This window comes from Atractosteus spatula, chromosome 8 (genome assembly GCF_055471065.1).
Source record: "Atractosteus spatula isolate fAtrSpa1 chromosome 8, fAtrSpa1.hap1, whole genome shotgun sequence".
Classification (NCBI taxonomy): domain Eukaryota; kingdom Metazoa; phylum Chordata; class Actinopteri; order Semionotiformes; family Lepisosteidae; genus Atractosteus; species Atractosteus spatula.
This window is the reverse complement of record NC_142713.1, coordinates 16,594,090-16,620,108: the sequence shown is the minus strand read 5'-3', so window position 1 is coordinate 16,620,108 and position 26,019 is coordinate 16,594,090. Positions and strand designations below refer to the sequence as shown.

General features: G+C 36.9%; 1 protein-coding gene across 1 annotated transcript in view; it reads left to right on the top strand.

The window, feature by feature from the left end:
* The window catches only part of b4galnt3b (beta-1,4-N-acetyl-galactosaminyltransferase 3b), an 88,262-nt gene that overhangs the window by 22,628 nt on the left and 39,615 nt on the right, over nucleotides 1-26,019 (top strand). The window contains exons 2-3 of the mRNA XM_088924206.1: nucleotides 11,088-11,143; nucleotides 17,070-17,165. Of these exons, the coding sequence (XP_088780332.1) occupies nucleotides 11,088-11,143; nucleotides 17,070-17,165 (152 nt within the window). The remainder of the gene's footprint in view (nucleotides 1-11,087; nucleotides 11,144-17,069; nucleotides 17,166-26,019) is intronic.

Here is a 26,019-nt window from a genome sequence, read left to right as displayed (position 1 = left end):
TCAACAAGAAATGCATGCATGAATAGGCATTTTATATATTACCTGTAATGCGTTTTTATTTTACAGCACCGTTGGGAATAAATGACAGGCATTCCTGCGGGTTTTAAAACATAATGTGCACACTAGAAACATGACACATTCTGCTAGATTTTTAAGTGGATTTATGCAGAACATCCCATTAGTATTATGTGCACTTCACTTAAATTTTAAGTGCGTCAGTTATGGATTGGCTCTGTGCATTAACACCTTTCTTGTTGCTTATAGTATGAATTTCTTTTCTGAGGCATTCAGTGAGAAAATTTGACCCGTTGTATTCCAAAGATAAGAATTACACTGTACGAGGTATATTGAATAGATTTGCAAAATACTATGAGTATTTGAAAGGATGTAGAATAACAAATGGCAATGAGATACTCAGTAAGATTTTACAGCCCAATGTGAAATACACAGTGAAACAGGGTGTGGGAAAAAAGTGAGCAGATACAACTTGTTGAAGCTAACCCTGTCATGGCAACAATGAGTCACACAACTTAGTGAAAAGTATTGTGGCAGGAAGTGTGTCCTCTGGTCTTTCTAAATGGTATTTGCTTATGCTAAGGAGGAGCTAAAGATCATCTGAACAAGTATTTAGTCCACATTGGAAAAGTAAAACAAAATGGAAATGATGCAACATTTAGGCTGTGGAGTCTTTTTCAGGTATGTGGGGGATAATGGCAGATGTCAGGAATATAAGGCAAAGTGAGGGGAGGGTTACTTTAGTTTAAGGAAGACAAGAAAATGTGAGTAATGGTAAGTGATGTGGGAAAGGGAGATGAAAAGAGATGTGAAAAAACTCAGGTAAACAAATCATAGAGGTAGTGTGGTAGGTACTGTAGCAATCTGAGTGAATGGAACACATTAAAAATAAATGAAGTGCTTATTATGCACTGGACTGTGAACCAAATTTATAGATAATTCTGGAAACTAAAAAAAATGCAGACAGGACAGGTATAAACATGGTGGGGGGAAATGAGGAATTGTTAGCTTGGGAAACAAAACATACTGTAGTTGCTTTAGTGTTAATATGTATCATTTGAGATCTTGAGGTAATGTGAATAATTACTAAATTATAATATACGTTTTATTTTGGGCAATTACATGCATGGATTTGATCATATTAGAACAAACCCGTACTTCGTGGTCAACCCAGTGATTTCAAGTGATTGTATCAGACACGTTCAGTTGTTTTTAACTGCAATAACTGAATGAATTCTATGACTGATTGATCTTACCAAACTCTACAGTATGTAAATCATTTAAGGTGCTTTGCTAAGCCTGTGCTGCAGCCATTTTTAATTCTTGCCTATTCTTGGGATGTTCTGACTGCTTTTTTTCCTCATAGAATATGTATTCAGTTTGTTTTTAAATCTCGATATTGACTTCTCCTGTCTTGGATTTTCACTTTTTCACTTGGCGAACTCTGGTTGCATTGGCTGTATATTTTAGGTCATTGTGCAGCTCAGTGATGCACTACCAAATAATTTGGAAGGATTTTCTTATATGCAAGTAGACAAAATGTTTTTATAAAGTTTGTTCTGCTGCTTCCTTTCTTCAGTTAGTAGTTATTCCAGAAGTGACCATCCATGCCCAGGGCACAACACTACTTCCACCATGCTTCTTAGATTAGATGGTGTTCTTTGGAACGTCTACAGTTCCTTTCTTTCTCCACACTTTCTTTTATTTCTTTATTATTCTTAATATTACAATTTTTCTTAGTGGGCATTCTTACTTATCCAGGGCAGTTTACAATATGTATATGAAATTGGCTTGTACTTTGTCAAAGGTTTGTAGACGGGGGTCAGATTTGAAATGACGTGAAGTGACTGGCCCATGTTGGCAAATTCAGATGTAATCGGATTACTGGGATTAGTGATGGAAACCTGATTCCAGATCTGATTGCAGAGTTTACATGGCAAGATTTCAGAATCTGGTTGCTCTGCATACTTAAGCCATATATTAGTGTTTTATGCTGGAGGCTTTGGGCAAATATATTCAAATTATATACAAACGTTGAATGAAAAAGCAACCCAAATGGTTTCAACGGCTCAGTCAAAAAAAGTATTAGGAAAAATTTATAGGGTGCTCTATTAGGTTAAAAGTGACCTTGACTCAGCAGAAAAAGGAAAAAAAAGAACGAATAAAAAGAAGCATCGGAGTGGCTAAGAGAGAGAAGTACGCTGACAATGTTATAATGATATTCACTTAGCTTCGGTTTATCTAGTTTTTCTAGGGAAATATCTGGGGAGACAAATGTCTCTGTTAGATAACATTGTTCCAACATCCCTGGCTTTCTGTCACTTTTGTGTTATTTTGAATAAGGTGATGTCTCGGAGCCCTTCAGTTCCTGTGTTTCTTAGATGTTGCATGTTGCTCTTCTGTTTCAGTTCTGGTCTAACTAGAGAGTTGGCAGATTGCGCAAAATACAGAATATCTGTCCATGTACAGTGTACACTGTGGATATAGTTTTAGTAGATATAGTGTGGTCGCTCACAGAAAGACTTTTTAGTGTATTCATCAACTTTTAATCTATTTTTTCATTAGATGCTTCTATTCATTTCATAACTTTTCATTGGAGTTTAGTTGGGCATTTTCTAACAAGGGCGACACAGTGGTGTAGTGGTTAGCATTGCTGCCTTGCAGCACTGTGACCCTGCATTCACTTCTGGACCTGGGGTGCTATCTGTGTGGAGGTTGTATGCTTTCCCCGTGTTCATGCGCGTTTCATTACGCCCACAGTTCAAAGTCATACTGGTAAGTTAATTGATTGCTGGGGAAACTGGCACTGATGTGATTGTGTGCATGTCTGTGTCTCAGTCCTATGATGGACTGGCATCCTGTACGGGGTGTATTCCCTCATTGCATCCATTGCTTACCAGGATAGGCTACGGCTCCCTGACGACCCTGAATTGGATGAAGCCGGTAGAAAATGGATGGATTTTCCAATGAGGCAAAAAAATGAATTGATCACATTAGTGGAACTTCAGTATTTCTATGAATATATGGACGTTAAGGACTGTATAGCGGTGTTAATGAACTGATGGCAAAACATGGTATTAATCATTGTATATAATTATGTAATGCTTTAAATAATCACATTTTAATTTTGCTTTGTTATATAAACAATTTTTTGACAAAAACAAGGCTGTCTTTTTCTTCATAGAACATTCTCCCTGTTTCAAAACCAACATGTTTTATTTCACAGATCATGCATATTGTGGACTATTTTAAAACCAGTTAATTTCGTTCATGACTCATCTGTTAGTCACACATGCTTTTTTACATTCTACTACATTTTGTGAAAGCAGCCATACAGTTGTCATTGTTTGAAATGTTTTACTGCTCTCTGTAACAGAAGTCCTGTTGTGAACTTAATATAAGACACATCATTTATTGCATATGTACTGTATGACTTGATCTTTGACTTGTGCTTTCATGTTTCCCATTCTAATATTCCCTTTCATGTTTCCCATTCCCATTTTAATAGTGATGACATAAATGCTGCCTTGAGATGCACATTTTCTTAAGAAACCACATGTATACACTAACTGACAAGCGGTAGAATGCATTTAGTGTAGGAAAACAGTGCCTCTCATTTTAAAATCAACTCGTAATAATCCTAAATAGTGGTAGTTCTGCCTCTTTGGACTTCCTAAGATATTAATATCTATGAATTTTCCCAGCTACAATTAGCATAATCTTGGGGTGGACTTTGGTTTTATAAAATTAAAACTTACATTTTCTAGTAGTTGGGTTAATTTACTATCCTTTAATTGCTTGTTTAATTGTTGATTGTGGCAAATGTCTATAAATATATTAAAAGAAACTAACTACTTTTGTGAGTGACTGTTACTCTGTTTATATATTCCTGTCATATTCAGAATTTTACCAAGTGAAAGCTTTATTTCAATCTTTTAGAAGCTGTTTTATGTCAAACTCAAAGTGCAATATTAAATGACATGCAAGCGGGAATGATAAGACCCTTTTTTGAACAGCTTTGTTGAGTGCCAAATATTGTATATATGTGCTTAGTTTTTCAAGGACTTTACAGGAGTCTGATTTCCCTGATAAGTACTACCTGATCTTTTTTATGACCTCTCCTGAATATGATAAAATACTGAGACATGTCAGAAATAAGCAGATGTGAAGAACACAGGCACATCATGTAATACTCTGTGAATATCTGTTTTCAAAAATAAACCTGATCAAGGATCCCATTATCTTTTTTTATTTTTCCAGAAGCCTTGGATAGATTGATGAAAATTTACCTTGGGGCGCTAAATGTGTTTGATTCTGGCTTTAGTGATTCCTTATCATTGTATTTTCCCTCTCTGACAAAAACACTTAAGGTGAAAAGTCAACATACATGACTGTTCTCAATCAGTAAGTGCAGGTCTAAATTAGGGTGCATGTTCCCTCTTATGATGAGAAAAAAGATGAGTGAACCAGAAAGACTACACAGAACAACAGAAAGCTTCTCAAGTTCCCATGTATTTAAATAGCAAGCCTGCAGCTGACTCCTGAACTACAATCAATTAAAGCACAGGTTGTCTTGCAATACAGAGGCTTTTGTCACATTAAACTCCATTACCTTCAGTATTGTAAGCTTTGCTGTTTCATTCGATTTAAAAGAAGTCTCTTCTACTGCTGCATGTGTCCAGGTCTCCTCTGTGTTCCTCAACAGCATTCATTGTTTCCCAAAAACCCGATGTTTTGGATTGCACGATGAGGATTCCAAGGATCACACCCCTTCCTTATAGTCTTGTGCCTCTTGACTCTTGCACTATAATGTGATTGGTACAATAATTCGTTTTTTTTAGGCTTAACACCACTGACATTTTATATAAGGTTTTATTGTAATAGTTTGTATTCGTGATGCTAGTAGTGCTGTGTTTTTTAAAGTGTCATGCACTGCATTTACTCCATTCAATTCATTCAATTATGAACTCGTATCCTAGTTTTACTAACGAGTCTGAAGTAATCCCCTGGGTTAACACTATCCTTACTCCTTAAAGTTTTAGTCTTTTACATTTAGCCTCTTGCACATTATAGTATTATATACTTTAAGTCTCTTTACTGTTTTTGGTGCTTGTTGAATTTCTTGTATATCAACTAATACCTTCCCTAAATCCAGGTTCAGTGCCTTTATTTTGTCAGTTTACTTCTACTCTATTTTCATTTCCATACCTTTGTCACAGGAGTAAGACTGATTTGTCTGTAATTACCTTTTACTTAATTTTAGTCCTCCTTTTGTGACACTAGCAATTGTCCAGTTTATGTATACAGTCCCCACCTTTCATGACAGATGAATTATCCTAGTTAAAGGCTTATGAATAACATCCCTCCTTTCCTTAAGTACAACTGGGAAAATAACATTGTGTGTTTATTAGGATTATGCCACCCAAATACTTCAGTTTCAGTTATTTTACACCAAAGGGGTGGAGCGGTGGCTCTGTGGCTAAGGATCAGTGCCTGTGGCTGGCCCTGTGCTCTGACCCCAAGCTTCTCTCTGTGTGTCTCATGGAAAGCAAGCTGGGGTATGTGAAAGACAAATTCCTAAAGCAAGAAATTGTATCTTATCTTATGGTGCGGAGCAGTGGCTCTGTGGCTAAGGATCTGCGCCTGTAGTTGGAAGGTTGCTAGTTTAAATCCTGCGGCCTGTAGAGGAATCCTACTCTGTTGGGCCCCTGAGCAAGGCCCTTAACCCCAACTGCTCCAGGGGCGCTGTACAATGGCTGACCCTGCTCTCTGACCCCAAGCTTCTCTCCCTGTCTGTGTGTCTCATGGAGAGCAAGCTGGGGTATGCGAAAAGATTAATTCCTAATGAAAGAAATTGTATATGGCTAATAAAGTGATCTTATCTTTCCATTTTATTTTGGAAACATTTCACAGTTGAAAAGTCAAAGTGTATCTTCAAGATTAACACCTGAATGCAATTTTTAATCCAACTAAAGGCTTTCAATTTGGTTCAGTGTTTTTTTATTTTAATTTCAGCCAAGTGCTATTGAAAACACAGATGTTTTTTGATTAATAAAAATTATGGTGTAATGTTTAGCTTTTCTGCGTCAACAATAAAACTAACATGCTGTTGCTCTTCCAATAAATGTTTCCATGTAGCTCCCATTGTTTTAGCTTTGTAATTGAGTCATAACCAAGCAGATTAGTAATACCTGTACTGTGAAAACAAATCTTGACTTGCACAATGTCACTCACCGTAAAACCAGTAGTGTTCACATTAGTAAATGAGATGACTCCACCCTTTGCAAATCTGCACTTTTCTCTGACTTTAGCTAAAGACTCTTTGGGGAGCATTTTGGGTAAAATGGCTACTAATGGAGCTCTTTCAGTAATCTGTCATGTTATGGACATCTTCTTTATAAGATGAGTTCCTCTATTTCTCCAGGTACTATTGTCAAGTTCATACTATATAGAACAGAACTGGCACAGACAACTTTGATCTATATCATAGAAATATGTTTAACTCTTTCATTTCAGTTGTATATACTGTACATTTTCATATTTAAGACATGTTGATAATCAGTTAAAACTCTGTCACCAGCTTCAATGCAAATATTAGTCTGTGCTCGCTGAGATTCTGAGCTAAACTGAAGTAGACACAAAAGCAAACCCATGATTTCTAGGTAAAATATGAGGGATATCTCTGGTGGACCCAGCTAGCATTCATTCGAATCCAAAAGATAAAATGGACATGTAGCAACTTGAAGCTCCTGTTGTGCTCTTTGAAATGCAGAATGTTAAAGCTGGCACCACAAGAAACAGCGAGAGCAAATGATTACAAAAAATAGTCATTGTATTAGGACAAACAAACTGTTAGATGTTGAAAGTCAGTTTCTGTCTTGAGGAATCAAAAACACAGAAAAGGAATGTTATTGTATATTAATTGTATGTGTTATTTGTGCATTATGTTTGTGTGACTGTGCTTTGGTTGCTATTAATGATAATGGACAGGCTGGGGAAGAAGAGCGCCTAAGCTTGATCTTTCCCTTTACGGACGACAATTACTTGACATTGTATATTGTGTCTTTAACGTCTGTATTTAATGAGTTTCCCACCACCCTCAATTTTAGTCAAAAATTAAACAAAGTTAAACCATCTTCTGTTGTTTAAGAATCTACATTAATTATATAGTGCCAGACTGGTTGTTTGAACAAAAAAGAAAAAGATAAACATTCTTAATCAAAATTTTTATGTCAGAAGATATCTTTTGGTGCAGGTCTCACAAATATAGAAATGGGGAAAAACATTTAATTGGGCAGTCTAGAGTACATGATAAAATGTGTGACAAAATGTAAAAAACCTCCTTACTGGTGCACCGCTCTTGTTTTAAACCCCTTTATATTTGTTTTTCATTTTAAGTGCCTTTAATTTCCAGCGAGGTTCCCAAAAGAGTCTTTAGCTAAAGTCAGAGAAAAGTGCGGATTTGCAAAGGGTGGAATCATCTCATTTACTAATGTGAACACTACTGGTTTTACGGTGAGTGACATTGTGCAAGTCAAGATTTGTTTTCACAGTACAGGTATTACTAATCTGCTTGGTTATGACTCAATTACAAAGCTAAAACAATGGGAGCTACATGGAAACATTTATTGGAAGAGCAACAGCATGTTAGTTTTATTGTTGACGCAGAAAAGCTAAATATTACACCATAATTTTTATTAATCAAATAACGTCTCAGTGTTTTCAGTAACACTTGGCTGAAATTAATATTAAAAAAAAACTCGAACCAAATTGAAAGCCTTTAGTTGGATTAAAAATTGCATTCAGGTGTTAATCTTGAAGATACACTTTGACTTTTCAACTGTGAAATGTTTCCAAAATAAAATGGAAAGATGAAGAAAAATAAAACATAAATTAAGTAAATAACTTTTTTGTGCTGTTCTAAATTCCAAGAAATTGTGCAGACAAGTATCTGAAGAGGTGATGGCAAACTTAATTGGAGTTTCAGTATTACTGCAAACTACAGTGGAATAATGTTTAACCAGGTCTGTACAGGGACTGTAGGGTTAGTTTTCTCTGTATTGTTGATACATCACTGCATTTTAGCAGATGTCTTTAATCTTTTTGAGATACAGTCAACCCTGGCTTCGGTAAACATAGACTATAGCTTTGGCTCTTTTGTAATAGTTCCCGTTCTTTTTTTAGGTCTATTACAGTCTTTCGTGCATGTGACTTTTGTTTTGACCATAGATGCAATCAGCATGGCATGTGAGGCTTCAAACCCACGTTTTAGAACATAAATGTTATGAGAGGGGAATCTTTGGCCATCTTGCCCATTGGATCTATTTTTTAAACTAAGAAACTAAGTTTCTCCAAATGGCAGGTGAGCCATTCCTTATTCTCCCACAACCCTGTCTAAAGTCTTCGGGGTTAACTTTGTCAGCGTCTTTTAGGATTGTGAATACTTATTTGTGGAGATTTTTCTAATGATGTTAGCTCATATATGTGACAGAGTGGAATCTTTTCTACACTTGTGCCTTCTAAGCATCTCCTAACTTTTGCAGTGCCCTTTACATCTAAGAAAACCTCTCTGTGGATTTCTTAATGTGCCCTTATGTTTATATGGTTGTATATATTAGCTATAAAATAGCATATTGTGTAGTACGCAAAGATGACACACCTGAAGAAGGCCCTACGGTGGTGTTTTTTCTTCTTTTTTCAGCATGGAATAAACCTGTTACTTTGTTCCTTTGCTGACGCAGCTACCCACCTGAACTATTGTGTAGTACTTCCTTTTTTTAATTCTTTTTTTATTATTATTCTATTTTTCCTTTATTACTCTTTTTTTATTCAGTTTGGATATTACCCAAACTATTTTTATAAATTCTACTTCTCCAAATTTAAATTGTCATTATAATGAAGAGTTTAAAAGGATAATTGAATGTAGGAATTGAACTTGGCTGGTTCTCGTACTTTAAGAGTGGAAGACTCCTTGGACCCAAGCAGTTGAAGGATAATAGCCGTTATGGTGTATGGTATGGAACAATACTGATTGGCAGAAAGATTGAAAGACGAGCATGAATGTAAAGTCTCTTCTATTAAAAAGAGTTGCTTTATTTTCAGTAATACATACAAAATAGAAGACGAATAACAGTGGTTATGCAAATCTTGGAGACCAAAAATGCTTTTTTTTAGACTTGTTTAGAGATGGAAATTGTAAAGCTGCTCAAAATAAGGGTGTTTACAGAAACATATAAGAAACTAAGCAATGGTTCAATAGGAGCACTGAAAAGAACATTCACGAGTCCTATTGAAGGGGTGTACTGTGAAATGGAATGTTCAAATATAATAAACGAGCAGGGGAAAAAGAGGCTTGTTTTTAAGAAAAGGTCATGGGGTGGGGGGGTAGCTGATGTGAAGCCCCAACCCTTTTCTTTTCTTTATTTAAGGAAGAACAAGGAATCAGCTTTGTGTATTTGCATACGACTTTCCCTGAATGTTACAGTAGGTTTCAGTAAGGCTATGCAAGAGAAGCCCAATAATTATTCTGCACTCCCAAAAATAAACGATGAAAACTAAAATGAAAGGATAAAAGCTTGCCAACTACTTTTATCACGTCTTGAAAATTATCACTTACATTATCGCTTAAACCTTTTGAGCAGCTTCCCTTTGGTTTAAATCTAAACCTCTTCATTTTCTGCTACCACTGGACATCAGTCGATATCAGTAACCCAGGAAAAGAACGTGGTTCAAGTGGGAGAGTCTGCTTGGTACAGGCTCAATACTGAACAGAAGACAGTGATTGAACCTAGTTGTACTTTGACTATACTTACAGTTAAGATATAGAGAGCTTGATTTCTGTCAGTGCTCTTTGCCCTGGCTATCTGCAGTTGTTTCTTATTTTATTAGCTTCAAATAAAAATACAAATGAGGGTTAGAGAATATTTCCTGCTATGAAGAACTTCAGCAAACAGTTCCTCTGCCTTTGATGTCTATCAATAGTTCCAATAATATAATTTGAGATGGGGAAAGTTTAACACTTCTGCAGGAGCCTGAAAAAGCCTAACATGTGTAACAGTTTGGGCTTGTTCCAAACCTGTCTTGTTAGTTCTAGTAACTGATGTCTTCAGGTAGACTTCTGTATTTAACACTTCATTGTACTTAAGTCTTCATATGTTAGAGTTCATTGTTTAGGCCTTCAAGGAGGTCAAAGTACGTAAACCAAGAATTACCAAATTACCAAATGCCTGTTTATTTCCCAATTACATCATACTGTACAGTATATATACCGTATAGACTCTGAATGTGCCTGTTGATGCACATTGAAGTTTGGAAAATTTTGTAATGAGTAATGATACATTGAAATGATTAATTTCAAAGCTATTTGGCTGTATTTCAAAGCCTGCTGCACAATTGAAATATTAATCCTGAAACCAGTACTACATTGCCAAAGCTACTCAATATATTTCATTTAAGCAGTTCAATTTCTGGGAGGAAATGTAATCACTGGCTCAGTGATGATCTGATTTCCTGGTCTTGACGTCTTTGTTGATTTCTTGATCTTATGGAGATCCTTCAGTTTACATTCCTCAGTATTTCTCATGTTCCACTTTGAAAACTAGTTTCATGGGAAGGGGTTTAATATGGTTGAAACACTAAAGATTGTTCTATAGAAAAGTGGATATTGATTCTGTTTATTTTGTAATTAATGAGGCAGTAGATTCCTTTATCCCAAATTATAAAAATGACCACCTTATAGACTGATCCTTGTTAAATACCATTAATTGTGATGTACTGTATGTGATGCAATTAGTTTGACCCCAAATGGATATTAAGCTATAGTATTGAATGGGCACACAGTTGAATCTGGTATCCAGGCTTTGTGTCAGATCAGGGCTATGCTGTTTGTGCAGCAGGGAGAGGAAGTTTCCTTGGCAACAATTCAGTGTGTCTTTTGTAAAGCAGACTTGCATTTTTAAATAAAAGACTGAAATATTGCTAGAATATAATCATGAGGGATTAGGGCTTTCTTTTGAATTTTGAAAAGAAAACAAATATCATAACTTGGACTTTCTCTTTTCTTTTGTTCTTAGACTATAGTCCCTGGAATGACCTGAGCACTAAAGAGAGGAGTGATTCTGAGAGAGAGGTAAGAATGGAGGATTTCTAGTGAACTGAACTTGCTGCATTGGTATCTTATAACTGTTAACCCCCCTGTGCTGTTTCCAACCTTTCCCTTTCCTATTGAACTTTCTCATGAGCGTTTTATTTCAGTTAGCTTTTTGGTGCTGCAAGCATTTGGCTCAGACTAATTAAAAATGATACAAAATCTATAGAAGCACAGTGGAAAACAACAGTACTGCAGTAAACAGGACGTGGAGGTGTAGTGGGGAGTCCTCTCTGTAGAGACAGTCCTTTGGCTCTAACTCTTACTGGAATTTATCTTGTGAGTGACTGATCTGTGTGGAATCTGAAGAAGAGCAGGGGATATGGCAGCCAGAGAACAGAACAGAAACCAGGCCTGGGAATGTTTTTCATTGCTTCACATTTCGTTTGACTCAGCACTGAAACCTCTGCAGGTTCTTCTGAGTGGTGTTCAGCCAGCAGTCTGCTAGTCCTGATGAATTAGGCTAATGCACTGGTCTCTTCTGTGTACTTCTTTGAGTTTTGAAGTTGGAATAAATTGGTTGCGGTTTGAGATGATTAGAACTGCTCAAATAGAAATTGAATTGTTAAATTCTTAAAACATCTGTCCCTTCAAAAAAGGAAGCTGTCTTCACTGGATATAGAATTAAGCTAAACTAAAGTTTGCTTTGAGGTCATTTTGCATAACATACTTGAAACCTTTGGAGCATTACTGCAGTTCAGATTGATTTGTTGACTAAGTTTAATGATACAAAATCTATAGAAGCACAATGAAAAAACAACAATAAATATAAACAGTACATGTCAGTAGTAGCAGTTGTAAAAAGCTTGGAATTATATGATATGGTTACAGGTGTTGGTTAGGACAGGAAAAATGTGGAGCAGGTGTGCCAAACCGCTGCCTTCGGGGCCAGGTTTGGCACACCTTTTATAGGTCTCCTTAAGTCTCCAGCTTCTTAAGAGCAGGGAAATGTTTCAACTCGTCCGATCAAGCACATATTGAGTTCAATTAGGTAGTAAAGGGTTCAGATGGAAAGAGAACCAGATGCCTTCTGGCTCTCCAGAACTTGAGTTGTTCTTTCCAGATATAAATAAAATTGAGTACACAAGAAAATAGTTATTATGCACAATAAAATGAGTTGGGAGTATTTTTTCATGTTTATTTTGGCCGCCTAAGTATATCATTGAATCATTTGGGATTAGTTTTGAATGAGCTCTGCAGTTTTCAAGGACCTAACGTGGCAAATTGATATTTAAATGAATCAGTGCTAAACTGATTTTTAAATAGACTTATTTAGCAGAAAGACTATGGTGCTGGATTGTGATAATTGAGGCTGGTCCCTATTTTGGTTCCTATGTTAAGTAAAATATTGCAAAATGTGATCAAACTCTAATTTCCACCTATTACACAAATTGTATAACCAGACATATTAATAAATTAATATATACATTTCTTTATGCTTCTGTGGTCTCAAACAGAGCTACAGCTCCAATACCTCTGCCACTGCTGTCAACTACAAACAGATTTTGTCATTCGAAATCAGGAAGAGCCAAGTGCATCTTTTTCCTTCTTGTGTCGTTTCCAGATCTGTAACATTTCTCTTTTTTAACAACTTCACATTTTTCTGAGAAAATTCTATTGAAACATCTATTGATTCCAAATCAAATGCCTATCAGAAGACATTTCAAAGTGTAAAATATAATTTTAATTGAAATACTGTGATTTGTATGGCAATTATATAGTTATTCTTTTGCAAATAACAAAAGTGTATTTGTATTTCCAGTTGCTCAGTAATGACTTGACAGCTGCCAGATATTTGACTTTTCTGTTGGTTTTTAACTCAAGACCTTCAGCTGAGGCAGCAAATACTCTGGGAGGTTTATTGCTCACCTCTACTCACTTCTAATTGGATGCCTGCCTAAAAAATGGCAAATGTTTAACCGTCGGTCACTCAGGATAACTTAAACAGAGGAAAACAGTTATTACTCTCCTTTGTCTCCTTACTTTTGTTTAGACTGCCTTGGAGAAAATACATGCCTTTTATTTGTTGGTCACCTAATGCTCAACAAAACCATGGACTCTTAACTCTTTCTTCAACTGTAGAATATCTTTTAACTTTTTTTCCCCAAAGTTGAATTTTGTTAGGAAAAAGTTGATTAGCATCAAACAAGTGATGAAATAAACTGTTTCTTAGCACATGCAAGTACACTGTCTGTTGTGACTTAGACAGCATCAATGCCATCAATGTCAAATAGCTTTATTAAGTTGGCACTTTCTGGCCAGCAGAAAATACCTTAGTCAAGTCGTCAGGACTGTTGAGTTTAACCTATTTTCCTAGATGAACCCTTGTAGTATACAGTACTTTCTGAACTCAAACTGTGCCCGTCATGCCTTGTGCAATTTGTCAACAATGTAAAGATCCAAAGACACTAGCAAACTAATCCAGAAAAGCGATTTTGCCTTACATACTACCTATGTGCAGGTTAGGTTGGCTCAGTGAGTTGTGTTCTATATTACTCCTAAGAAGTGAATTAGGTTCAACAAAGAAATGCAAAAGTTAGGCCCTCAGGAGCATCTCTTGCCTATTGTAGTGCACCTAATAGGCTTCTGAAAAATTAGGAGCAAAATACCATATATGGATATTCAACTTTCACTTGTTTTTATAGATTTTCTTGACATTGATGCATATTTAATGTCAATAATAGCCCTACTTACATCTTGATATGTCTGAAATTAATAAATTAGTGTGAGCATCTTGCCATTAAGTGTGATCCTTTCCCTGTTGTTGAAAAAATTCATACATCACCTTCAACAAAATGCAAGTTTGATGTCTCTAGTTGTTTTTTTAAGAAGCTAATGAACTTCCAGAAAAAGAAGATCGAGTGAATATCAAACTTTGAGCTAAAATTACTGCAGGTGCATTTCAAAATCCTCAACACCCATCCACTGAAATACTGAAAAATACAGTTCACTGTATGTGTCGCTGGTATCAGTGCTGTCTGTTTTAATCGGTGGCAAGGATTGCAAGCTTTCTTCTGAAAATGATAGGCTACCTCTTTTCTACATCAAAGATTTTTCATTGGGTAGCATGTTGTAGGAACTTATAATGTTTTAATGTTTTTTATTGTACGTGCTGCTATCATTGCATGTGCTGTTAAAAATACCTTTGCATGCCAATAATCAATAATATCTGTTCTGCTGACCCCTGGCCTAGAGAGAGCAGAGCTTGTGTCCCCTTGTATGTGAAGGCAAAGACTACTCAATAAAACATTTTTCCCTTTTTCCTTCTTCCCTTTCTTAATGCCTTCTACAGCATTGAAGCCATTGTAAAAGTCATGGTTTTAGTCAATTTATTATTGCCTGTCAGGAGGCCAACTGTTACAACAGAAGGCTTAGGACACTAAACAGGTAGTGGTGACAACCCAGTAGGCAACTTTCTGCGCCATTTTGAATTTGACACAATACCTTGATGCTCAAGTAGGTAGCTGCATCAGCATGTGTCATCTGCAAAGCTCCACAGCCAAACCGTCTTCTCTTTTATTATCAGCATGAAATAAACCTTTACCTGTTCCCCTGCACAATACCCAGATGGCACATGGAGGGCAAAATGAATGTCAGAAATGACATGGAGTTTACCTGGAAACATTCAAGCAGAGATCAAGCAGCTGTTGAGATTCCAGGTTGTGGGGCACTGTCGTGACACCTTTCCTGATTGGAGAAGTACAGGAGGCAGACTGTGACTGGGTAACCTGGGAGATGGAAATGCACTAAATGAATTTTCACCAGTATCAGGTGAAGGGCACAATGCATACTCATTGCCTAGTCCAAGTACAGTACTTGAAGTTAATGCAGCCCCAGTGGCAAGGAGAAGAAAGATAATAGCCTCATTCATTATGAAGACTGAACATAAATACCTGTGAAATGGAAACCAAAGGTTTCAACAGCTGGTCATTCCATTGTAAATGGGCATCTTAATGTATAACAAATGCTAACTCAGACAAACAAAATATTGTCTCCTTAAATTTGATAATTTGAGTTGTAAATACTGTATTACAAATAATGAATAGTTGATAAATCAGGTCTTACTTGATTTGAGGGATGATCCTCAAATACTTAAATCTGAGCTTTAGACAAAATTACAAAAAATGAGAAGTAAAAATTGATCTTTTACAGATCCAATGACTGTGTATTTCCTGACTTGGTAAGACCTGGATTATTTAAGATGTATTGCTGGACCAATATAAACACAATTTTGTATCAGTTAATAAACTGGCTGGTGTAAAACTGAAAAGACAAACTTTTTTCATAATTGCTTTAGGAATTGAGTCCAGTTTCTGTAACTTTCTTTAATGGGTATTGAATGTGTGATACACCTCTCTACAATGGTTTCTTTCATGCTCTGTCATTGCTTCGTATTTGGTGTTCTGATCCCAGTCTGAACTTGTGTAGTTTGAGTCGTTTTATGGATTTGCCATTTTGCTTTAAGTGATCAAAGTACTTAAATGTCTGTAAACAACACTTTGTGCCTTAGCAACATAATTAATGTGTGATTAGATGAGTTCACATTTAAACCAGTGTATCAAGTTGAATAAACCTTGAATACTATTGGGGAGAAATGTGTTGTAAACCTCCAGATGTGTGCGAAATTGTCTATAGTGAAAATAAAGTGAATTGAAACTCAAATTGTAATGGATTCCTAAAGTCTCATTGCTTTATAGTCTTAAAGGTCACACAAGGACTATAACGTTATAAGTTCAGTTATAATTATACTGTAAGTTTTTTAATTTAGTTTTGCGAGTCCAAAGTAACAGAATATTTCTGTCATAATTCTGAACTACTTTGGAGCAAGATCAGGAGTTCTTCAAAGCATTACAATGCATAAAAATAATTCCCTGATTCATAGTGACAACATCAGCTTCATTAATGTCTTTTCAGTTCTTGTGCTGGTGGTGCCAGAACCGGCACAAGAGATGAACATCTCCTTTGGGCTGCAGCTCCTGATATAAGTTGATTGGTTCATCTGCTTAATTCATATTAATGATATGACTCATTAATGATGTTCTTCGGTTGTTTAGAATAGACAATGTACAGTGTACAGTTTTAAAAGAGAGAATGTGGACAGTAATAGCATATCCAATAATAAGTCTGCAATGTTTTGTGTTTCTGTTGATAACCCATTCGTCAGTTGACACATTGCAGGCTCCACAGTGCTTTGATGTCAGGCTGATGTCACTGCAAGCCCACATGTGTCCAGCAGGAGCCAAGCTTGTTTGCCATGAAGCCTAGAGAGCTCTGTATGACTCTGCTTTCATGGTGCTCAGCTAATTGTACTGCCACTTTGTGAATCTTGAAACTACATGTAGGTCATGGTAGGTTCGAAACTGGACCCAGGTTCAAACCATCGATATAGCGATTCCAATTAGCAATAGCTATCATCTAAACCACTGCAAAGCTTGTTGGGAGTTAACGTGCAGCATTTCTTTATTTGTAATCATACTTGGGTGATCTTTTTTACGATGTGTCTATCTCTGGAATACTGACATTTGTATAAAATATTTGCTTGGATGAAAAATCTGGTCAACTTGCTCAATGATTGGAGCATTCATTGTGTGCATTTATTTATTATATACTGTATACCAAACAGTCATTTGCCGACAAATGATACTGACTGCAGATAGAATAACTTTTACACTCTGGATATGTGTGTCTTATAACATAGTTGATTCATTTGACTTAATTATTGTGATCTAAGTCATGTGTGTGATGAATCAGCAATCATTCTGAAGTACTCAGGCATGTGTGTTAGGCTATGACAGAAGTTAATAAAATTATGTAATAAACTACTGCAAGTTAAAAGAAAGTAATTTTGTTTAATGAAACGTGTTTAATTCAAAACTCAAAAACTGTCCTGTCTTCTTTGTCTTCACAGTATAAGGGCCAAGCAAATTTGCACATTTTTGAAGACTGGTGTGGCAGCTCTGTTGACCAACTGAGAAAGAACCTGCACTACCCTTTATTTGCTCACGTAAGTGAATCCATTTCCTCCTTGTGTTTCAGTGGAAGAATTATTCATTTTTGTATCCTTGATAGCTGTAGTTTTCACACCCTATGCAGAAAGCAGCATGTACAGCAAAGCTGTCTTCTTTTTGCATGGGCACATACACACCCCTGTATAAGAATTTAATTATGGCAATGCAAGTTATTTGCTCAAACTGTGTTTTCTAAGGACTTGATTAAATATTGGGAAGATTCCAAAAAATCCTTCAATAAAATATGGAATTACCAGTTGCTTAGGCTGATATTTCCTAAGTGCTTTATGGGAGAGTTGATGCAGATAGGAACATCAGTGCATCTTCTCTACTTTGTAACTTTGTGTGAGACCTCTAGGGGAATCCTGGTCACAACCAGCTAGTGACATCACCCAGACTTGAATGAACTACAACTGCATCATGTAGATCTCGAGGTGCTCGGGCAACGAGGGCCGTTAGGCCTGACTGCTTTATGTTAGGGAAGTCCTTGCTCATACCAGAATTTTTTAATGTGAATGGAGAATGTTTTAGATCATTTAAATCGTGTACAGTCCCCTTTAGAATTATTGGCTCCCTTGATAAAGATGAGCAAGAAAGGTTGTAGAAAATAACATGTAAAATAAATCAGGTGGGTAGCTGCATCAGCATGCGTAGGGTGCAAAGGAACAAGTAATAGGTTTATTCCATGCTGAAAAAAAGAAGAAAGAGAACACAACGTTTCGGCCGTGGAGCCTTCTTCAGGTGTGAGAGAGACAGGGCAGTAGGCAAAGGTAAAGTAGCGGGAGAACAAAGGTTGGGAGGGAGGAGGAGTGAGAGGCGGGAGTAGGGGACAGAAAGAGAGGCCAATCAAGAGGTGTGAAGTCAGAATGGGTGCAAAGAGGTGTGAAATGAAACTTCCAATGAATGGAGAAAATTTAAAAGAACATTAGTCTGTCGTTAAGGGAAGGAAGAATGTGTGATCCTAGCTGCAGAATAATTTTAGTTTCGGTGGTCTTTCTGATGTATGAGTTCGGAAAACCGTCTTTGAGAACACAGACGGAGAGATTAGAGTGGTCGTGGCCGTCAGAGGTGAAATGAGAAACAATGGGCTTGGAGAGATCTTTAATCTTCACAGCCCTGACGTGTTACATCTCTGAATGTAAAATAAATGTTTGACAGTCAAAATATGGAAGAACTGATAGGCAATTCCTCAGATCAAAGGATTTCTGTTAACAATAATAATGTAGCTGTAACCTTCAAATTAAATGCTTCAAACTAATTTTATTCCTTGTTATAATTTGTTAGTGGTGTGTTACACTGTAATGTTAGTTAATATTGAATTTGCTATAGACTGATTCTAGATTAATGAAGGCAGAGTGCATAAGGCATAAGAGAATAAGGCAAAGGAGGAATATCTTTTAAGTATAATGGGGGAATAAATTATTTAAGTTTTTCAAAGGTGTTTTGTGTGTGTTGAAATGTTTAAGCTGTACTTCTGAATATTTTTGCTGCTGTTCAGCTAACAGGAAACATTGTTTAACATTTTTCAACATTACTGGATGTATGGGTTTTGTTTATTCAGAAATTCAGATTTAATTTGTGTTGTGTACTGTACAGTATATGCTTTTAGACAACAGTATTCAGTGATGTTTTATGCATTTTATGGAGATGTTAGAATGTCAGAAAATATAAAGATGAGATAAACAAATGTGGCATAAATGTAATATTAAATATTGTCTTGGCTTTGACAAAATTGCTTTGATGCTTCTTTATAAACCTACATTTTTGCTGTTTCTACAACTTTATTTGGTTATTTATAGGTAGATACTGTACCTAGTTATACTCCTAGAAACAGAATGATGATGTATATGTAAATTAATTTATTTTCTATTAAAATATTTAATCAAATAAAATACACATCTTATTACTACTGCTTCTAATAATAAAGTGTTATATGTTATATATAGAGTTATATGTGTTATGTGTAGCTTGGAGAAAAGAACAAGTGCTTTATATACCCAGATTTCTAAACTTATGGGTTCTACTGTATGTCTCATCACCTAAATTCTGTATACGTCATGTACAGTGTGGTGAAACACCCCCTTAAGAGTTTATGATTTAACATGTTTGACCTTCACCTGGTCCCTACCAAGTCCTAATAGCAGATAATACTTGCCATATTTGACCAGTAACACATGCATAATTTATTTTGTCATTGTCAGATGTCTAAATATGTTAACCCATAAAATTATAAGGAGGTGTAGTTAGTTTTCACTATATACAATAGTGGGAAAAAAGTGGTCATTTACTTTTTTCCATGTTTATTTTTGATCACATGACAACCTTTTACAGATACTGTGAGTAGACTAATTAAAAGTAAATAATTATGAAATATGTTTGGTCCATCTTATGTTAAAATTTGATTGAACTACTGATTGTTTTTTTCATTTGTAATTGGAAGACATTTGAGAAGTGACTGATTACTTATTCCCAAATCTTCTAATAATTTAACCTTCAGTGTCTTTGCACTTGTGATTATTTCTGTCATGTTTATTAAATCTGATGACATCATATCAACATTAAATATACATATTTTTATTCTGTCTGAAACACAATATTGTAATGTCAATTCTTTTTTAATTCTTATTAAATATATGTTTTAAATAAGATTTGTAAAAAAAAATTCAGGCATGATTGCATACTTTATTCCTGATTAGGGTACAGAGATTGTTAAAAAAGAAGTAGGGAGTTGTGTTATTTGAAAATAACCATAGATAGAATTAAGTTCCATAGTTTTTTTTGTTATACTACAGATCCCTTTGTAAATCACCCTGATTCCTGTGAAAATAGGTAGAATCTTAATCATTGAAGTACTATTTTCAAGGAAGAGCAAAAATAATATTGTCCCTTTTTACATTTAAATCCTTTGGGCTTTCAATTTTAGAGTAAACATTTTTTGTATTCTGTTTAAATTATTGAACAATGAATCAGTCTCAGGTAGAAGTTCTGTTAATAGTACTAATGTAAATATATAGCTCTTTAAATAGTCTGTCTGCTTAGCCAAATGCTCAATTTACATTTTTTCGGACTCGGAAGATAACAGATTTCATCTTTGTTTAAACCTTAGCAAGGAACACTGCTGACATTACAAGTTCACATTATATGATTTCAGGCCTGTTAGCTGACATGCTGTTATATGCACTACAAAGCAACACTGGAAGAACCACAAACCACAAGTCAAAAGGTTCTAGACAGATACAAACTGACAGTCTGCTGTCACTGGTTTCAATGTATTTTTTGTACAGTAGCTGTCATTTCTAATCAGCCACCTATTTTTAATTTTAAAGCACTTCTGTGCATTTTGTTTTTAAATCAGGTTTCTAACTAGTCATGTATTTTGTAACAAGTTGCAGAGTCAAAACTTGTTTTCAAATGTTTATAGTCTGGAATGTGCAGCAGTACAGTTTTCCCTAATAGAGGGAAGTCCTTAATCATCTTTCTGTATTGTGTTTAATTCAGTCTCTCTCCTGCATGCTTAAATATATTTATTCTAATAAATTTTCAAGTGCATAAGCTGATGTGAAAAAGTGTCCTTGCTAATCACCATCTGGTCATCTTAGTTTGACATCTGTATGATGTAGATGTGAAGAATCAAAGCAGAGGGAAATGTTACTTGTTTTATTTTATGAAACCTAAAAGGGGGCTAATTCATGATGCCCAGTCATGAGTCAAGGTAGAGTTGCCAAACAATATCTTAAACAATTGATGTTTGTGAGGAAATGTGTGCAGGTCTTCATGTAAGTTGCACACAATTCTAATAGTAGTTTCCTCATATTAAGAGCTGCCTTTTTTCTTAAGTCTTCAACTTTATTGTCATTATACTTACACAGGTGCATAGTATAATGAAAAGTGTTTCTCATTAGTCACTCAGGTGCAGCATATAAATAGGACAGAAGATAAGACAATAGACAGTAACACAATAACAATAACAGTAACGTGTAATAACATAAATAATATGTAATCAAGTAATCAAAACTGTGTTAAATTCCACACAGAAAATATAACGGGACAAAAACAGTGCAAGGTAATTCTTGGAACAGTGCAAAAATAGTATGGTGATTAATAAATATTACGACTGATACAGTTTTACTGAGCTATCGAAGGGACAGTACAATTTCGGCTTACATGTGTGTGTAGTGGTGTTGGAGTACAGTCCTTGTGGGTATAGGAATACGTTAGGAGAGATCATAATATGATGGGAGGGAGTGGGGGCATCACCAACTTGACGGCTCTGGGGAAGAAGCTATTTTGGAGTCTAGTTGTGTGCGACTGGAGTGATCGGAACCTTCTGCCAGATGGTAGGGGAACAAACAAGTTATGACTGGGGTGAGTGGGGTCAGACATCATCTTGGTGACTTTTTTCAGACTCCTGGTGTTGTAGATTTCCTGGATGGAGGGTAAGGCACTGCTGATGATGTGTTGGGCAGTTTTGACCACCCGCTGCAGTGCCTTACGGTCGGATGCGGTGCAGTTGCCGTACCAGACTGTGATGTAGCTGGTCAGTATGCTCTCCACCGTACATCTGTAGAAGTTGGTGAGGATTTGTGGATGTAGGTGTATTTTCTTCAGCCTTCTCAGGAAGTACATCCGCTGTTGTGCCTTCTTGATGAGACTGGAGGTGTTCAGTGTCCATGTAAGGTCCTTAGAGATGTGAACACCTAGGATTTTGAAGTTATTCACCATCTCCACCGCAGACCCTTCAATGTAGATGGGGGAATGGACTTTTCCGTGTCTCCTGAAGTCAACAATCAGCTCTTTGGTTTTGCTGATGTTGAGACATAGGTTGTTGGTTCGGCACCAGTCTGCAAGTTGTTTTATCTCCTCCCTGTAGGCAGTCTCATCGTTGTCAGTGATCAGGCCCACGACTGTGGTATCGTCGGCATACTTGATGATGGTGTTTGTGCTGAACTTGGCAGTACAGTCGTGGGTGAACAGGGAGTAAAGCAGTGGGCTGAGCACACAGCCTTGAGGGGCACCGGTGTTAAGGGTGAGTGTGTTGGAGGTGAGGTTGCCGATCCTGACAGTCTGGGGTCTGCTGGTGAGGAAGTCTAGGATCCAGCTGCAGAGGGTTGTATCTAAACCTAGAGCCCTGAGTTTGGTAGAAAGTTTTATGGGTATTATGGTGTTAAATGCTGAGCTAAAGTCAATGAACAGCATTCTTGTATAGGTGTTCCTTTTATCCAGGTGGGTTAGTGTGGTGTGTAAAGCTATAGAGATGGCATCCTCTGTGGAGCGGTTTGTGCGATAGGCAAACTGGAGAGGATCCAGTGTTTTTGGAATGCTGGCTTTAATGTGTGGAATAAGTAGTTTTTCAAAGCACTGCATTATGATGGGGGTGAGTGCAATAGGGCGGTAGTCGTTCAGGCATGTGGGGGCTGATTTTTTTGGTACTGGCACAATGGTGGTCGTCTTGAAGCAGCTAGGTACAGTGGCCTGGGCCAAGGACAGGTTAAAGATGTCAGTACAGATATCAGCTATCTGCCAGGCACATGTTCTGAGTACCAGGCCAGGGATACCATCAGGTCCAGCAGCTTTATGTGTGTTCACTCTACTTAGTGATTTCCACACATCTAGCTTGGATAGTGTGGGGGTGGGGTGGCAGGGGAGTCAGAGGTCCAGGTGGCTGGTTCAGGGCTATGAGCTTCGAAGCGTGCGTAGAAGGTGTTAAGCTTGTTTGGAAGAGAGAGGTCAGTAGCGCTTACAGGGCTTGTTTTGTTCTTGTGGCTTGTGATTGTATTTATGTCTTGCCACATGCGTCGTGGGTTAGCGTTGGTGTTGTAGTGGTGTTCTATCTGGGATTTGTAGTGTTTCTTGGCAGATTTTATGCCAGCTCTTAATTTTTTCCTTGCCACTCTCAATTTTTCCGCATTACCAGATTTGAAGGCTGCATCGTGTGCTTTGATCAGGGAGAGGATCTCAGTGTTCATCCAAAGTTTCTGATTCGGGAGTTTGCATATCTTTTTAACGCTCGCCACATCATCAGCACATTTGCTGATGTAGCTGGTGACTGATGATGCATTAAAACTTCTTATCACTGTAGATTAAGAACAAGCAATGGCAAGCTGCCATGTACACTCAAAAATGTACACACCTACACAGTTTATTTGTAATGGCTGACGTTTTACATTTTTTTGGGACCACGTCCCCCAGTAAAAAAAAGAAGTTAGAACTTGACCATGATAACTGCTTGGCTTTAGTGTTTTACTTGCTTTCTTATTTATTTAAAAAAATGAATACAGTTTTTAACAGAAAATTAATTTGATGTCAAAGTTTTAATTGCTTAATTGTGTAATTAAATAGTTTCTATAACAAATTATAGAATTTCAATAGTGGTATACTTTTGTATGCCTAAGCAATATTTGGAACAAGTAAAGGTTTATTCCATGCTGAGAAGAGAAAAGAAACGCAACGTTTTGAATGTGGATCCTTCTTCAGGTTTGACGTGTGCTGATGCAGCTACCTAATTAAGAAATATGACTTGCAGTAGAGCCTTTTCTCTTTTCGTTATGGTCCTTAAGTCACACCTTAAAGCATACTGTAAACAGAATGTTTCTTAGACCTGATAAGTCTTGGTGATATGCTATCTCTAAACGGTGAGATAACTTGAGTATGTAAATAGTGACAAAGTGCAATATACTGCAGTACAGCGGGAACTGTTTTTTAAAAAATTTACAGTAGTTCAAAGTCAGTGCGTGTGAGAAGACATGAGTGTGTCAGCTCACTCACTATTTCACACCACAGCCTGCAACTTACCTTTCCTGGCTGTCCAAATCCTTGCGTACCATTTTAGATGGGTAGAGGTAGGATTTTCTTCTAGGGTCTGAGTTCAGATTGAGCTCTGTTAACCTTGTGAGGGACGTCATCCCAGTTAAAATGTCCTTGCCACAGGCATTCAGTTACATCACCTCCAGAACTGTACATCCAACCCTCCATGACACCCTGAATGTTTCTGTGTTACTTTGACTCTCTCTTAATTCCTTTCCTCCAGAGTTAGGACTGTCACTGAGCTCTCCTTGTACTTCTCAGGTTCCTCATGAAGTGTTGCTTGCTATCAGTGGTTTCCTTCACGATCTGTCTGCTTCCTAGTGTCCCTCGGAGTGTACACTTGCTACCTGTCTTTCTTTTGCACAGTGGTATTTACGCTTCTGCAATGGAATCTTTCGCACTGCAGGTTTGATGTGTCTGGGGTGTAGATCCCCTTTCTCTAAACCACTGATCAGCCAAGTGCTGAACAGCCCACTTCACATTCTTCACCTTTTGGAGAAGAGAGCTCTTCCTTTATCCCCAGATTTATTTAGAAATCTGGGGGAAACATCCGCATCTCTGTTACTGCAGGATTTTTTTGCTCTGCAGGGACTCTTGTGTGTTTTTAGACTAGTAATTTGCAATTTGAAGTTGTCTTGGTGTAGGTGATGAATATGTAACTTTTTTGTCTCCCTTCAGGGAGATCTTTTCATCCACTGTTCATTGTCTTGAAATTGCTGGGAGGTGTGATTGGAGCGTTAAATAAAACCATATATTTTTAATTAAAATGAAAAGGCAGCAATGCAGAGAGGTACAACAATGTCAACGTAATTTGAGCAGATACAGTACAGATGCAGGTTAATAGTTTAATTCTAAGAAAAGACCTAAGATCGTGGTGAAAGACTGTTTAACCCTGTTGTTGAGGATACTTAACAGGGGGGGCAAAGAAAGAGAAGATATAAGAGATGGAAAGTTTTTACTGGTGCATTTGAGCTGCACAATGCTGAAGCCAAGCTTGGCTGAGCCTGCCTGGTGTCAGTCAGATGTTTATCCATTCTGTTAGCAGAGCTGTGGTACATGAAGTCTCAAGCAGTCTTAGGACATAACATATTCTGAAATAATAAATTTTGCATGCTATGCAAGATATATTCAGTAAACACTATTTTGTATGCTTTATTTTTTGCTACACTGCTTTGGGTTTTGGAAAATGCCTGTTATTGTTATTTAAGAACTAAATTGAGCCCAAGCTTTAGCATTTTGAATTGACAATTGCAAGTGTTTTTAAATACTAGAAGCTGTCCAAATTTTAACAAGTCAATGTATTCAGGTAAGACTGAATTGTTCTCTTTTCTTTTACACGGCTGGATGCCGCCTACTTTCTTGTGCTTTGACTGAAGCTGCAAGATCATGAAAAGTCATTAATGACACCCAGTGGCCTGCTCACAACTGGTCAGTAAAAGAGGCTAGTATTAGAGTTGAGGCTGGAGTAGGGGTGCATGATTCCAGTCCTGAAGAGCCAGAAGGTCTTGTTTTCTTTCTACCTAAGCCTTTAATTACCTAATTGAACTCATTATTGCCTTAATTGGATAAGCTGAAGCCTTACCTCCTCTATATGAAGCTGGTGATTTAAAGAGACCTACAAAAGCTGCTGGACAGAGGTGGGCAGGCATGAGTTAGAGTGTTATTGGTTGGTTCTGCAGATGACCTGCCTATGTTCAGATGCTCTAGGTTATGGGTTTTATTTGATAGTTGCAACAGCTATCCTTACAGATGTAGGATTCTCTCTAGAGAATGTAATAATTTTCTGTCATGATTACAGCTAGTATCATGCCTTTCTGGAGAAATGCATAGCGTTGTTCTAAAATTGTCTGTAGGTAATTATGCAAGGCATCTCGTCCACATCATTTTTATCAGCCAGGCGTTGTCAGAGCTGACACGTCTATATCCGTCAGGTGTGGTTAGATCAGACACATTTGCATGGAGTGGGGAAAAGAACACCACTTTGACATAATGTACATTTGTTAAAAAAGTCAATTTTGTGGCTAAAAAAGTTAAACGTGAAACTGG